Here is a 12,491-nt window from a genome sequence, read left to right as displayed (position 1 = left end):
CAGATGCTTAACTGACTGAGCCACCCAGGCGTCCTTTGAGTATCCAAGTTTTATCATCATCATACATATATATATATAATTATTATATAATTAGTACGATTATTAAATAACACACGTAATGTATAGAAACATATGTGTGTGCACATAATCCACACAATGTTGGCTAACCCAAAAGGCTAAACACTGGTTTCCTCCAGAGGACAGGTAACGCAACTACTATTTTGGAGGGTTCATACAACTCTGCATTGCTTGAACTGTTACCAGTAGCACATACTTCTTTGCAATTTAAAAAACAAGTGGAGGGGCTCCTGGGTGGCTCAGTTGGTTAAGTGTCTGCCTTCGGCTCAGGTTATGATCCCAGGGTCCTGGGATCGAGCCCTGCATTGGGCTCCCTGCTCAGCAGGGGGCCTGCTTCTCCCTCTCCCACTCCTCCTGATTGTGTTCCTTCTCTCTGTGTGTCTCTGTCGCATAAATAAAATCTTTTAAAATTTTTATTTAAAAATTTTAAAAAATTTAAAATAAGTGGAGTCCTAAAGCAAAGAAAAAGAAATTATACTAATATGAATGTACACCTGTCAGGGGCTGGGTCCCATGCTAAAGCATATCCCATGCAGTACCCCATTTAATCCTCCCACTTGCCCACCTGTCCTACCCACAAGGACCTTCCCACCACCTGACATCTGGAGGAGCAGAGCCAGGACAGGGATTGCATGTTTCCAGGCTCCTCCCTATCACTCCAGGGCATGTGTGTGCTGCCCTGATGTACACATTAGCACCTTATTATGATTAACCCCATTTTGCTGAGGAGGAACAGGATCCCACAGAAAGTAAGTGACTAGAAGGGGCCCTGAAGCCAGGTCAGCCTGTCCTCCTGTCAGGCCAGGTCCATGCATGCTGTACGCACACATGTCCCAGGGTGAGAACAGTGTGGTCTGAGGAAGGTGCTGAAGGATCCCCCACCCCGCCAATCCTGGCAGGCATCACCGCTCTCTCTTGTCCTCCCGGATATGGCCACCAGGGGGTGCTGTGCAAACAGCAGGCCAGACCCCAAACCTCTTGAGTCTCCACTCCTTGGAGGGTGTTAATTGGAGCGTGGGGGGAGGGGTGCCCTGGGCCAAGATGGTGTCAGGAAAGCTTGGAATGAAACTACTAGGTAGCTTTCCCCAGACGGAGACAGGGCTCAGGGTTCAGGCCCCTTCCTCCTCACCATCTGGGCTGTCAATCCGACAGGAAGAACAGGAACGCTTCAGCAAGCTCTGCTGTTTCTCGGACAGTAATGGAGTCCGGCTGATGCCAGGGAACAGAAGAGCCAGTGTCTGGATCTGTGTCTCTGTCTGCATTGGCTCCCACCTCCTCGGCACTCACCCCCGAGTCCAGGAGAGCCTCCAGCCTGGCCCTGTAGCCTCTGCCGGCTCCATGCCCCTCCTCAGAGATCCTAATTCCACCCAGGACAACGGCATTCACAATCCATAAACCACTTGCACATCCCTGGCCGCTCAACCCTCTAAACTACCTGGGAGGCAGGGATCGTGAACACTCCCAGAGGGCAGGTAAAGACTCTGAAGCTTGGGGCGCCTGGGTGGCTCAGTCCATTAAGCGTCTGCCTTCAGCTCAGGTCATGATCCCAGGGTCCTGGGATCAGCCCCACATTGGGCTCCCTGCTCAGTGGGGAGCCTACCTCTCCCTCTCCCCTGCCCCCGCACTCTCTCTCCAAATAAATAAATAAAATCTTAAAAAAAAAAAAAAAAGATCTGAATTTTGGAAATATTAAGCAATGTGCCCCAGGCCCGAGAGCAAATAGGTAGCTAAGCAGGGCTTCTGTCCAAGCTGTCTGCTGTTCCCAGTCTTCCCCGGCAACACCCCGACTCCATGACGGTATTAAACGATGATACAAATTTTTTCCTCTTCAGTCCTGTATACCTTCTCTCTCCCAGAGACTTCCCAATTTAGTTGTTAAAATAATGTGCATTTACTGATGGCAGAAGTGAGAAGAAGAATGATACACAGGATTACAGAAGGCTTGTTAAACCAGAGGTAAAGACAGAAAAGCCAGCCAAAATCCTACCACCCAGATAACTACTTAGATCATTTTCTTGTCTATTACTCTCTCTCTCTCTCTCTCCCTCTCTCTCACACACACACACACACACACGCACACGGCTATATATAAATAGATATAAATAATATACTCAAAGTTAGGGTTGCAGCACACAGAGTTCTGAAATGTGCTTTCCTTGTGGCGTTTCACACGAGTCCATCCCCGGGTCCTTACATCTCCTGCATCATCAATATCAAGGCCGTACACATGCATGAAAGGCAGCTTGCCCAGCCAATCTTTCCCATGGGCAGAGCGGGTTTCTATCTGTTCCTTCTGCCCTGCATGTTGGTGCTTTGGCGCGGACAGTAATCTCAGTCCAAAGCCAATGCCTCTGATAAAGGGCAGGAAGTGCAGATCCCTCTCAGCCTTGGACACATGTCACGCTGCTGCCTGGGGGTCACAGCTGATCTTGGGTTTTGACCAGTGTCCTCCGCACATGTTGGGGGACAAGGGTCAGGGGTGAGAGCCCTGGATGGGGACACAGGAGGCCAGAGCACCCCCAGGGCCTGCTACTGACTTGTGGGTGCCTGCCTGCCCCTCTCCAGCCACCAGTTTCCACTGTGGGCCCCACAGGAGTTCAGAGGACCTGATCCTATCCTCTGAGAGTCAGGAGTTTGTGGCCAAAGCTGGGAAGGGTGGGCATTCTGAAGTCGGGCCTGGGCCTGAGGTCCGTCCACCACTCAGTAGCTGTGTGACTGTGGGCTTCTCACTTACATTTTCAAGCATCCGTTTTTCCACCCATAAAATACTGGCCAATAATCCCAACCAGGACATGGACCGCCAGGATTGGAGATGAAGTATGTGAGCACTTGATGCAAAGCAGGTATTTAATTAACAGCACATTACTGAAAGCTTTTCTGTTGGAACTCAAGACCTTCCAGAGTCTGGGGGTTAAAAACTCAAGTATCAGGGGCTCCTGGGTGGCTCAATGGGTTCAGCCTCTGCCTTTGGCTCAGGTCATGATCTCAGGGTCCTGGGATCCAGCCCCACACAGGGCTCCCTGCTTCTCCCCTCTGCCTCTGTCCCTCCCCTACTCTAGCACACAGACACATACACAGTCTCTCTCTCAAATAAATAAATAAACTCTTAAAAGAAAAAAAAGTTCAAGTATCCAAGTTCAAATGTAGGTCTGCCCTTTACAAGCCAAAGAGCCCCAGCTAGGTCACCTAACTTTTCTGAGTTGATTTCCTCATCTTGTCTATAAAATGAGGATGGTTCTAGTTCCTTCCTCGAAGGACTGAGGGGAAGGTTCCATGAGAGGCTCTAGGGGGCATACGTCGCGCAGGCTGAGCACACAGGCGTCACCTCATGAAAGACTGCTGTGGGTGAAGGCGCAGTGGGGACTTGCCTTGCTCTAGGCCACTGTGCTCGGTGATGCTCAAGTTGGTGGTTTCCGGAGTCACCTCAGATACAGGCTCACCAGAAAGTTCGGCATCATCAGAAGGAGGCGATGGAGTTGGAGGTGTGTTTATGGGTTCCACTTCTGCTTCTTTAGACTGAAGAGAGGAAAAACGAGACCCAAAAGGATTCACTTGGGAGGAAAGCAGGATAAATGGTAGGGATTTTCACTGGAGGAAATAAAACATCCACAACCCACTGAACAAACCCAGAAAAAATGCCTGGACCTGCCTGTTACATACATAGGCTATCGCTAAACCTCCCAGGACCTTAGCAAGGTGCATACTAGGGGTCATGAAATTCTGTTCTGTTCACAGTAAGACTCAGCTCATCTCGGCTGATATTCAAGCACAGGGACCCCACATCCCAGGCCAGCGCAGAGGACGTGATCAATAGAGATCTCTTAGATGAGGGAATGAATGAGTAAACAGAGGAACCCGGGTGTCCTCAGTAAAAACCATATAAATCCAAGGCCAGATGTGTACTGCGCACCTGTGAAATAGAAGAGGGGGTGAGTTCCTTCCAAGGAAACTTCAGGATCTGGGCAGCTTTTCCAAAAGCAGTCAATGTCTTAATGAACTTTACTAAGTAGAGAAAAATGAATAGACAAAACCCCTCCAACAGTTGGAAACACAGCACGGCTTCAAGATCTCAGCAAAAATCCTGATGGGGGGTGGGGCACAAAGGTCATAACACCATCCCTCGACCCAGGATCAGGGAGCAGCTCCTAAGCCCAGGGCTTGGGGATGTTCACAGTCTCATCCCTTCCTGAGCTCAAGGAGCTACGGGTGGTGAATGGAAGGGACCACCGTTGGCCCTGTGGTCTGAACAGGAAACCACCCAGCCACTGAGATTTTTAGAGCTGATTTGTTACAGCAGCATGACTTGACTATCCTGACTAATAACAAGATTATTTCCTTCCAGAATCTAGTATACAAAGAGTAAGTCTCTGGTCCATTAGAACAAAGGGGATTCTTACGGGCACCATAACCTGGGATCCAATGGTTCAGTTCTTACGATCAAATTTAGGTCCAATCTCTGCACTCTGCTTACTGGCTATGTTTTGTTGGGCAAGTCGCGTAACCTTCCTCTTTGTAAAATGGGACAATGGTGCCTGCTCACAGGATAGAAAGCTTGTGGAGGTGTTCAGGACAGAGCCGGGCCCATAGTAGGAACCCACATATGGTAGCTATTATTCATGTCACTGGAATTTCAAATTTTTGAAAAAGAACAACCCCTCACTAATGCTTTTCTTTGGGTGTCGGTATTAAAGGTGACTGCCTTATCCAGCCTGTCCGCTGAAACCTTCTTTTGTCAAACTTGTGAGGTAGCAAATGCTCAAGGCAGAGCGTGAATCTGGCCCCTGGTTCGGGCCAGGGGTCCTGTGTCCAACAGGTGTCTGCTGGTTTTCAGGGGTTCGTGTGGACGCGGAACCTGTGTGGCTGATGACAAAATGGGACTGTCGAGTCTCAAGACTTTGTGTTAAAAGCATAGAGGTTGGCTGAGCCTCTCTCACATTTGCAAACACAGTTGTTCATTCCACGTGTATTTCCGGAGGCCCAATTGTGCGCCAGGTCCTCCACCGACCCCCAGGGATACGGAAATGGAGAAAAAAGACAGAGTGTCTACCCTCTCATTGTTGGACTGTGGGGAGACCCAGACTCAGACATGGTGTGGCTGAATGTGGCGTGTGAGGGCAGAGGGGAGAGTTGAGGACGGGAGGAAGGCTCCGACAAGGGGCTGGGGACTGGATCCTGAAGGGGAAGTTAGGAATTGGCCAGGTAGGGTCAGGGGTGTGGGCAGGGCCCTCCAAGCAGACGGATGGCCGGGACCAAGGCCTGGACAAAGGGGTTACAAAGATTACAGAGCCTGGGAAAACTGGGCATTTAGGTGTGGCTAGAGCAGAGGTCCTGGCTGTGGATCAGAATCACCAGCAGAGCTTTCATAAGTACAGTCCCTTGAACCTCACTCCAGAACCCCTGAATCTGAATGTCCAGGTATGCAGCCAGGAAGCAAGTGTCCCCCTACCACTGCCGCCCCACCACCCGCCCAGACACACATGCAATTCTGATGCACAGCCAGGGCTCAGAACCATAAGGGCATTAATTCTAACTCAGCATGATAGAACTTTCCAGAAATGGAAAGGGGTGTCAAGAGAAACTGACTTAGGGGGAAGCATGGGGTAGCAGGGACTCCTGCCCTAAATGGGGAAAGAGGTGAGGAAGACTGGCTTTTTAAGTCCTCACTGCTCAGACAGCCCATGATTCAGTTTGCTGCTCATGGCTTGTGTCTTGCAGGGTGGCAGGCTGGAAGGGGTGAGGACAGGGAAGTGAGATTCATTCCAAGAGAGAAGCCAGACAGAGATGGGAGGGGAAGGTCTGTGAGAAGAGGGAAACTCCCTGTCCTGGAGGGGTGGCCACAGAGTGGAGCCACAGAGCCCTTCCAGGAGATGGTGATGCCACTGACAGAGCACTAGTCCCGAGCTAGAGACCTAGCTCTCCACCTCTGGGCTGGGCAGCCCTGGGGACAAAGGTTTCCCCTCCTCTGTGCCTCAGGGCCTTCTCTGAGGAATGAATGGAAAAGCACCCCCCAGCAAACAGCAAAGGGAGCGAACAGACAATCTGCAGGACCCTTGCCAGGAGGAACGGGACTCCAATCCCAGGAACACACCAGTTAGCTCCGGGACCCACTGCCCAGAAAGAATTCTGTTGAGGACTAAGGGCAACCACAGCAGCTTGGTATGCCCAGCACCCCCAGTCACCAGCCAACCTGGAAGCAGGGGGCAGGAGGGGGCCCCAAGAGGACAGGGCACTCTAGCACAATATACTTATCAGTCAAGGGCGACACCCACCACCACACGCCGAGGGCTGCCGTGTGCTGCCATGTGCCGGACGCTGCCCGTTTCCTGGGGCAGCAGCTGCAGGGGAGGTCTGCTACATCTCAGTGGAGGTGGGGGAAGTGATAGACTCATGGTCAAGGACCAGAAAGGGGCGGAGCTGAACCACACCCAGAGGGACTCTCATACGCCCCAGTTATCTCAGCACCACTGAGGACACTGAGGCTAGGAAGTCTAGGAAGGAAAGTGTTGCATGGGGGGAGGCAGGCAGGGGCCACTGAGTCCCTCAGCTGACTTCTCTTCAGATCCTGGAGGGCTGTTTCTTACCTCCTCTCAGCTGCAGCATGCTTGTGCACCTGCCCTGCCCTGGAGGCCTGAGGTCCTGACATCACCGCTGCCTGACTCTGCTCCCTGAGCTTCTGTCACCACCTCCCCCCCACCAACCCCCCGTGCAAGGTGGTTGGAAGAATTAAATCAAGTCACATATACACAAGCACCAGGCCCACAGCAGGCAGAGAAATGCTGGTCCTCTTCCATCCCCTCCCTTCTCCCACCCCTGTCCAGAGTGCCCAGTGTTAATGCCTCCTCCACCAGAAAGTCCTCCTTGACCCATTCCTGCCGCCATGATCATCTTATGCTCTCAAACCTCACTCCCCTTTCCTGCCCCTCTCGCAAGGCCACCATGTGTTACTGGCATCCCTGCCTGAGCTGAACTCAAGCCTTGCTGTGACCTGGTGCACTGGGGGACAATATCAGGCTAGAAGACCCAAGGGACCACCGCTCTGTGCCCTGCTGCAGGTGCCCTGGACACACCAGTGGTGGGGTGGGGGGCAGAGCTGTGGCACACAGGGTTACAACTTTGCCCAGAGCAGCCACCATCACCATCACCACGCAGGCCACCTCGGACCCTTGCTTCCTCTGCCCTTGCTGCCCTAGAGCTGGCTGTAGTCCTAGGGATGAAACTTGACAACACCACCCGGGCCAGAAGCACAGGGCTGCAGCCTGAGAACTGGATGGGGCATCAGGGGCCCATGCTCTACCCTCAGCTCTGCCCAGGCACCCAAGGGGCAGTCTCATCCCCTGTCTGGGCCTCAGTCTGCCCACCTATACAAAGGGCAGTCTCCCATATACCTCTGGACAGAAAGAGGAGAACTTTACGTGCCACCCCCTGCACTACGGGACTACAGTTCCATTCTGCCCCACCCAAACCTCTGTCACCAAAAGTCTATAATCTATAGCCTCTGCCTTATTCCCTTGCTTTCTTTTATCAGAGATGAGTCTGTAGAATGTGTCAGCCCGGTCGAGGCGATTTCTGGGCTTCTGTGTTCAATGACTCAGACCCTGCTGGCTGTTTTCATTAAAATAGGCTCCTGCTGCCCCCACCGTCTGACTCAGTACTTTCAAAACCACTTCCTCGTCTGGGCCACAGAGTACATTCCCAGGAGGGAGGAGGCCCCAGTCACTGCGAGGACGGTGCCTTTCCCATGGGAGCAGAAGGGAGCTCCTGGGAAGGCTGCATGTCCCAGGAGAGGGGGCCCTGCCTTCTTTCTCAGAGCCCAGAGCCCGGAACAAATGTGATGCCAGCCACCATTTAGGGCCACTTCCCTCGTGCCTGACGCCAGGCCCTGACCCTGCACTGCTTCCTCTGACCCTCCTAACACGTCCTCGAGACGGGACTCTGAACAGCATTTTATGGAAGAGCAGCAGAAGCCCAGAGAAGCTGAGTATGCTACCTAAGCTCACAGAGCCGGGAAGCACAAGAGCACAATGTTTGCCTTTGGACAGTACTCTTGTGGCCACGGCACATGGTGGCCAGGAGATACAGACATTCCAGGGCACTGGGGCTGTGGCCAAATACCCTGGGCCAGGACTTTCCTGACCTCCCCAGGTAAGCCCACAATTGAAGCCACAGATCTGAGAACAGAGATGTCAGGCCCGGGCATGCTCCATTGACTCTGGGTCCCTAAGAGCTGGTGGAGAAGGTACGGTGCGGCTTGAGTACTCACCGGGGCTTGAGTGTAGGTGACCGCTTCCAAGATCTCAGCGACTCCCTCTGTGTCCTGAAGCCCGCTGGCCTCTCCTGATGCCTGTGTGGAGACAAATGATAGCAGCAGAGGGCAAGTCACAGACGGTCACTCCTTTGGAGAAACTGTGCACGTGTACGTGTGTGTGTGTGTGAGAGAGAGAGAGAGAGAGAGAAAGAAAGAGATGGACAGAGAGAGGAATTGAGAGCGAGCACATATATAGTCGCTATTCTTTTCACTGTTCCTTCCATATTTTATTGTTCACACAGACAAAAACCTAGTCAATATACAGTTTCTCTAATATCATTTTGTGATATTAGATGATATTATCTAATATCATTTTATCCAGGTCCCTTCAACCTCTGCCAAAGGGACTCTCATTTGCATGGCTGTCACACGAATGTTACGCTGGAGAACCATGACATTTAGAGAATGTCTTCCTATTGCTACCTTGTCTTCAGACAAAAACCTAGTCAATATACAGTTTCTCTAATATCATTTTGTGATATTAGATGATATTATCTAATATCATTTTGTCCAGGTCCCTTCAACCTCTGCCAAAGGGACTCTCATTTGCAAGGCTGTCACATGAATGTTACGCTGGAGAACCATGACATTTGGAGAATGTCTTCCTATTGCTACCTTGTCTTCATAATGAGCTGCCTGATGTCAGCCAAGGAGCCTGAGGGCCATCATTTTGTAACGAATACCCTATTCTTGGACTCTTGGGCAGCTTCTACTTTTCCAGTACCAACAGCAATGCAGAGAGAAGGGAATGCATATACGTAAGGGCTCCCTTCTCCCAGCTTCACGGGAATGTCAGGTCACGATCACGGCCTTGGGGAGAGCCAACATTCTTACAGAGCCAAATTCCACCTCTGAAGGGTTTCCCCACTAAACGGGCAGCATTTTTTTCTAAATGAATGAAATCAACTTTCGCTTTGCTTTGGGGTTGACAACCCCCAAAGAGAAACAGAGGTTCCAGGAATATGGCACGCTGTGCTCGCTTCTGAATTTTTGCCTCAAGCTGAGGCTTCTGCCTGAAACGCCTTTTCTTTCTCATCCGGCGGATACTTGCTTGTCATTGGTCAGGTATCAGCCCCTCCCTTGCCTACTCTGGTCCCTCTTCTTTCACCTTCGTGCCCCCCACCCAACCCAGAGAGCTTGGGTTTGAGGACCCATGGTTCTGTCACTGCCTCTGGGTGCAGAAGTGGCACGAGCAGCTTGAGGACGGAGACAGCTGCCAGCGTACCTCGGTATTTCCAGCATCCCCCAGGACTGTCACCTAGCAGGGACTCAGTAGATCCTGGGGGAAGGGAGGGAGGCAGAAGGGAAGGGGAGCACGAGAGGACCCATCTTTTTCCCTGCCTACCACTCCATCCCCAACTTAGGAACGGATTCATTTGCCAAGCATAAAAGCTAAATTTAGGCTCATTTTTATAGGAATTTACACTCATGTCTTAGAGTTTTAACTTCGATTTTAGAATCCTGACACCCTTTCTTGGCAGGAAGTCTGGAAACCAGGCCACAGACTGCCACAGCCACCGGAGAACCTAACACCTTAGAAGAAAGGCAACCCTCCCCCAACACTGCCCCCCCCCAACAAAAGAGATGGCTGAAGCTCTTAAAAAAAATAAAGCCAAAAAGCCCAAAATAGGACTTGAGGCAGCGCTTGACAAGTTGAAGGATTTTAGAGACTCGGTGACGTTGGGGGAGAGGAATTGCCTGGGCGTCCAGCCCTCCCTGGCCGACCGGAGGCTGGGGGTGGGGGGTTGTGGGGGATGGGGGCTCACCGAGGACTCTTCAGACTCACACAGCTCCTCAGGGATCCTGGGGTCAGGGTGGACGGTGAGCTGCTGTATGGAGCCCTGCGGGGAGAGCACAGGGTCAGAAGCCACCACCTGCTCGTCCACCGCACAACCACGAGTGGCAAGCTTGACTGTTCTTGCAACGGAGCCCAGGCCACCAAGTGAGAAGACAGGCGCGAGAATGCACTGCCTGGGGCCATGACCACGGAACAAGCCACCTCTTGGCCCACTCTCCTTTGGCGGCGGGGGTCCTGGTTGGGCCAGTGTAAGATGAGCTCCGCTAGCTGGAGAAGCTCCTGAAGGCTACTGTGTTCAAGATACAGACTCCCAGCAGCCTCCTACCTGGTCCCAGGTCCCCAGCCTGTCTGTGGCAGGCCCTGGGATGCCCGTCTCCCCTCTTCCAGAAAGTGTCGAAGCTCCTTGGCGGGCAGGCCTCGTGGGAAGAAGAGCGGCCAGCCAGCCTCCCGGCCTCCACCCCCACCTCCTCTCTCCACCCGTGACAGTCCGTTCTCCATGATGCTCCCAAAGTGAGTGTGGAAAAACTGTAACTGGATTTTCACTTCTTCAGACTCCCTGACGGTCTCGCGCTCTCCTACTGTTCCGCTGTCCTGCTGTCCTACAAGTAAACCCAAACTCTGACCCCTGGTACCACCCTGTATCACTCAGCCAAGGAATCAGTAAGCAGGTGTACTGACTAGATGCGTAACTACTTAGAGATTTTCTTAGAATGCCTTATTCATAAAAGCCTGTTTTGACAGGAAAGTTAATTTTCTGCTTATTTTTTTCAGAACACACTGTCCAAATGGAGAGAGAAAGGCTACCTCTCCTGCTGGCATTCTAGCTTTCTCCACCTTCACAGAAATTACTTAAATGTACATGACACTCCTCTCCAAAGGTAACAACAACAAAAAAAATTGCTGAATAAATAATAAACCTTCCTCTTTTTATCGTGTCTTAAAATGCACTAAAAGCTTTTACTCAGACCATCCCACTTGAGTCTACCACTCCATGGCGTAGGTTTGCTTATCATCGTGCCCAGATAAGAAGACCCAGAGAGAATTGGAGGATCCACGCTCTAACATCACCAGGCTAAACTGAAAACAGGACCGGAATCTAGGTTTGGGGTCCCAGGACTAGCACTCTTGCCACGGCACACACGTGCCTCTCTGAGGCTTTAAGAACAAAACAGTAAGAATGGTTGCTTGGGTTCCCTGCCAGTGTCCGGGGCCTCCCCGATCTGCAGGGCTTGGACTCACGGTGAATCTCTCCAGCCCCGTGGCTCCTGCGTTGCCCACGAAGATTCCCGCACTGGGCTCAAAAGCCAACGGCCGGGAAGACCGCTGGAAGGGGATGTGGCCGTGTTCCTCGCAGTCCATGAGGAGGGCCACTTCCTCGCCCTGGACAATCACGGAAAAGCGGCTCCACCTGTGGGTCATCACGGGCACCGGGAAGGCAGCAGCCTCGTGGGACACGTGGGAGCCTGGCTCCGTGTAGTAGAGGATGACCCGCTGGCGGCCATCCTCCATGCCTGAGAGCCGCAGGCCCAGGTAGATGATCTTCTGGAAGGCATCAGTGATGGCAAAGAGCACGCCACCATTTTCGCTGCTGGGCTTGACTGTGACACTGATGGCAAAGTCCCTGAAGAAGGTGGGTGGGATGAGGGTCCGGGCCGGGCGGCCAACGTTGGCACCAGGCCCAAAGCTGTAAGCTGGGAAGCCACCATAGCCAGTGACGAAGGACACAGATGAGGGCAGCGGGACACCGATGAGCTCCGTGAGGTCCAGGTGGCCCTGGGAAGCCAAGTCTGCAGGGGGGGAAACAGAGGCCATGGCTCACACATATATTCTACTAAACTTGGAAATGGGGAAGAAAGAGAAAGTCCCAAGTGAACTGGGATCCCTCAGAAACCTCACTGTAGTTCCTTAATTGCTGGTTTTCAAGCTTTTTCAACAATGACCCACCATAAGAAATGCATTTACATTGCAACCCAACATGCAAGTTACGATAAACATGCACCTATAACACCGAAACAATGTTTCCTAAAATGTTATTACTTTCAATACTCATCAGGCACTCTGATATTTTCCTTTTGGGAATTCTTTGCCTCTTTTATTTTATTAAAAGCATGCTGGAGGGGTCCTTGGTTGGCTCAGTCGGTCAAGTGTCAGACTCTTGGTTTGGGCTCAGATCATGATCTCAACATCATGAGATAGAGTCCCAAGCTGGACTCCATGCTCAGCGGGGAGTCTGCTTGAGATTTTCTCCCTCTCCCTCTGTCCACTCCCCTCAAATAAAGGAATAGAATCTTTAAAAGCATGCTGGCAACA

General features: G+C 51.9%; 1 protein-coding gene across 1 annotated transcript in view; it reads right to left on the bottom strand.

Annotated features, from left to right (window-relative positions):
• Nucleotides 1-12,491, bottom strand: part of COL15A1 (collagen type XV alpha 1 chain) — a 103,614-nt gene that overhangs the window by 54,772 nt on the left and 36,351 nt on the right. Inside the window, exons 3-6 of the mRNA XM_047700545.1 lie at nt 11,421-11,968; nt 10,150-10,224; nt 8,339-8,419; nt 3,447-3,594 (exon numbers count right to left, since the gene is read on the bottom strand). Coding sequence (XP_047556501.1) covers nt 3,447-3,594; nt 8,339-8,419; nt 10,150-10,224; nt 11,421-11,968 — 852 coding nt within the window. The remainder of the gene's footprint in view (nt 1-3,446; nt 3,595-8,338; nt 8,420-10,149; nt 10,225-11,420; nt 11,969-12,491) is intronic.

Source organism: Lutra lutra, chromosome 13 (assembly GCF_902655055.1).
Source record: "Lutra lutra chromosome 13, mLutLut1.2, whole genome shotgun sequence".
NCBI lineage: Eukaryota > Metazoa > Chordata > Mammalia > Carnivora > Mustelidae > Lutra > Lutra lutra.
Note: the sequence above shows the minus strand (reverse complement) of the source record. Positions and strands in the feature narration are given on the sequence as shown.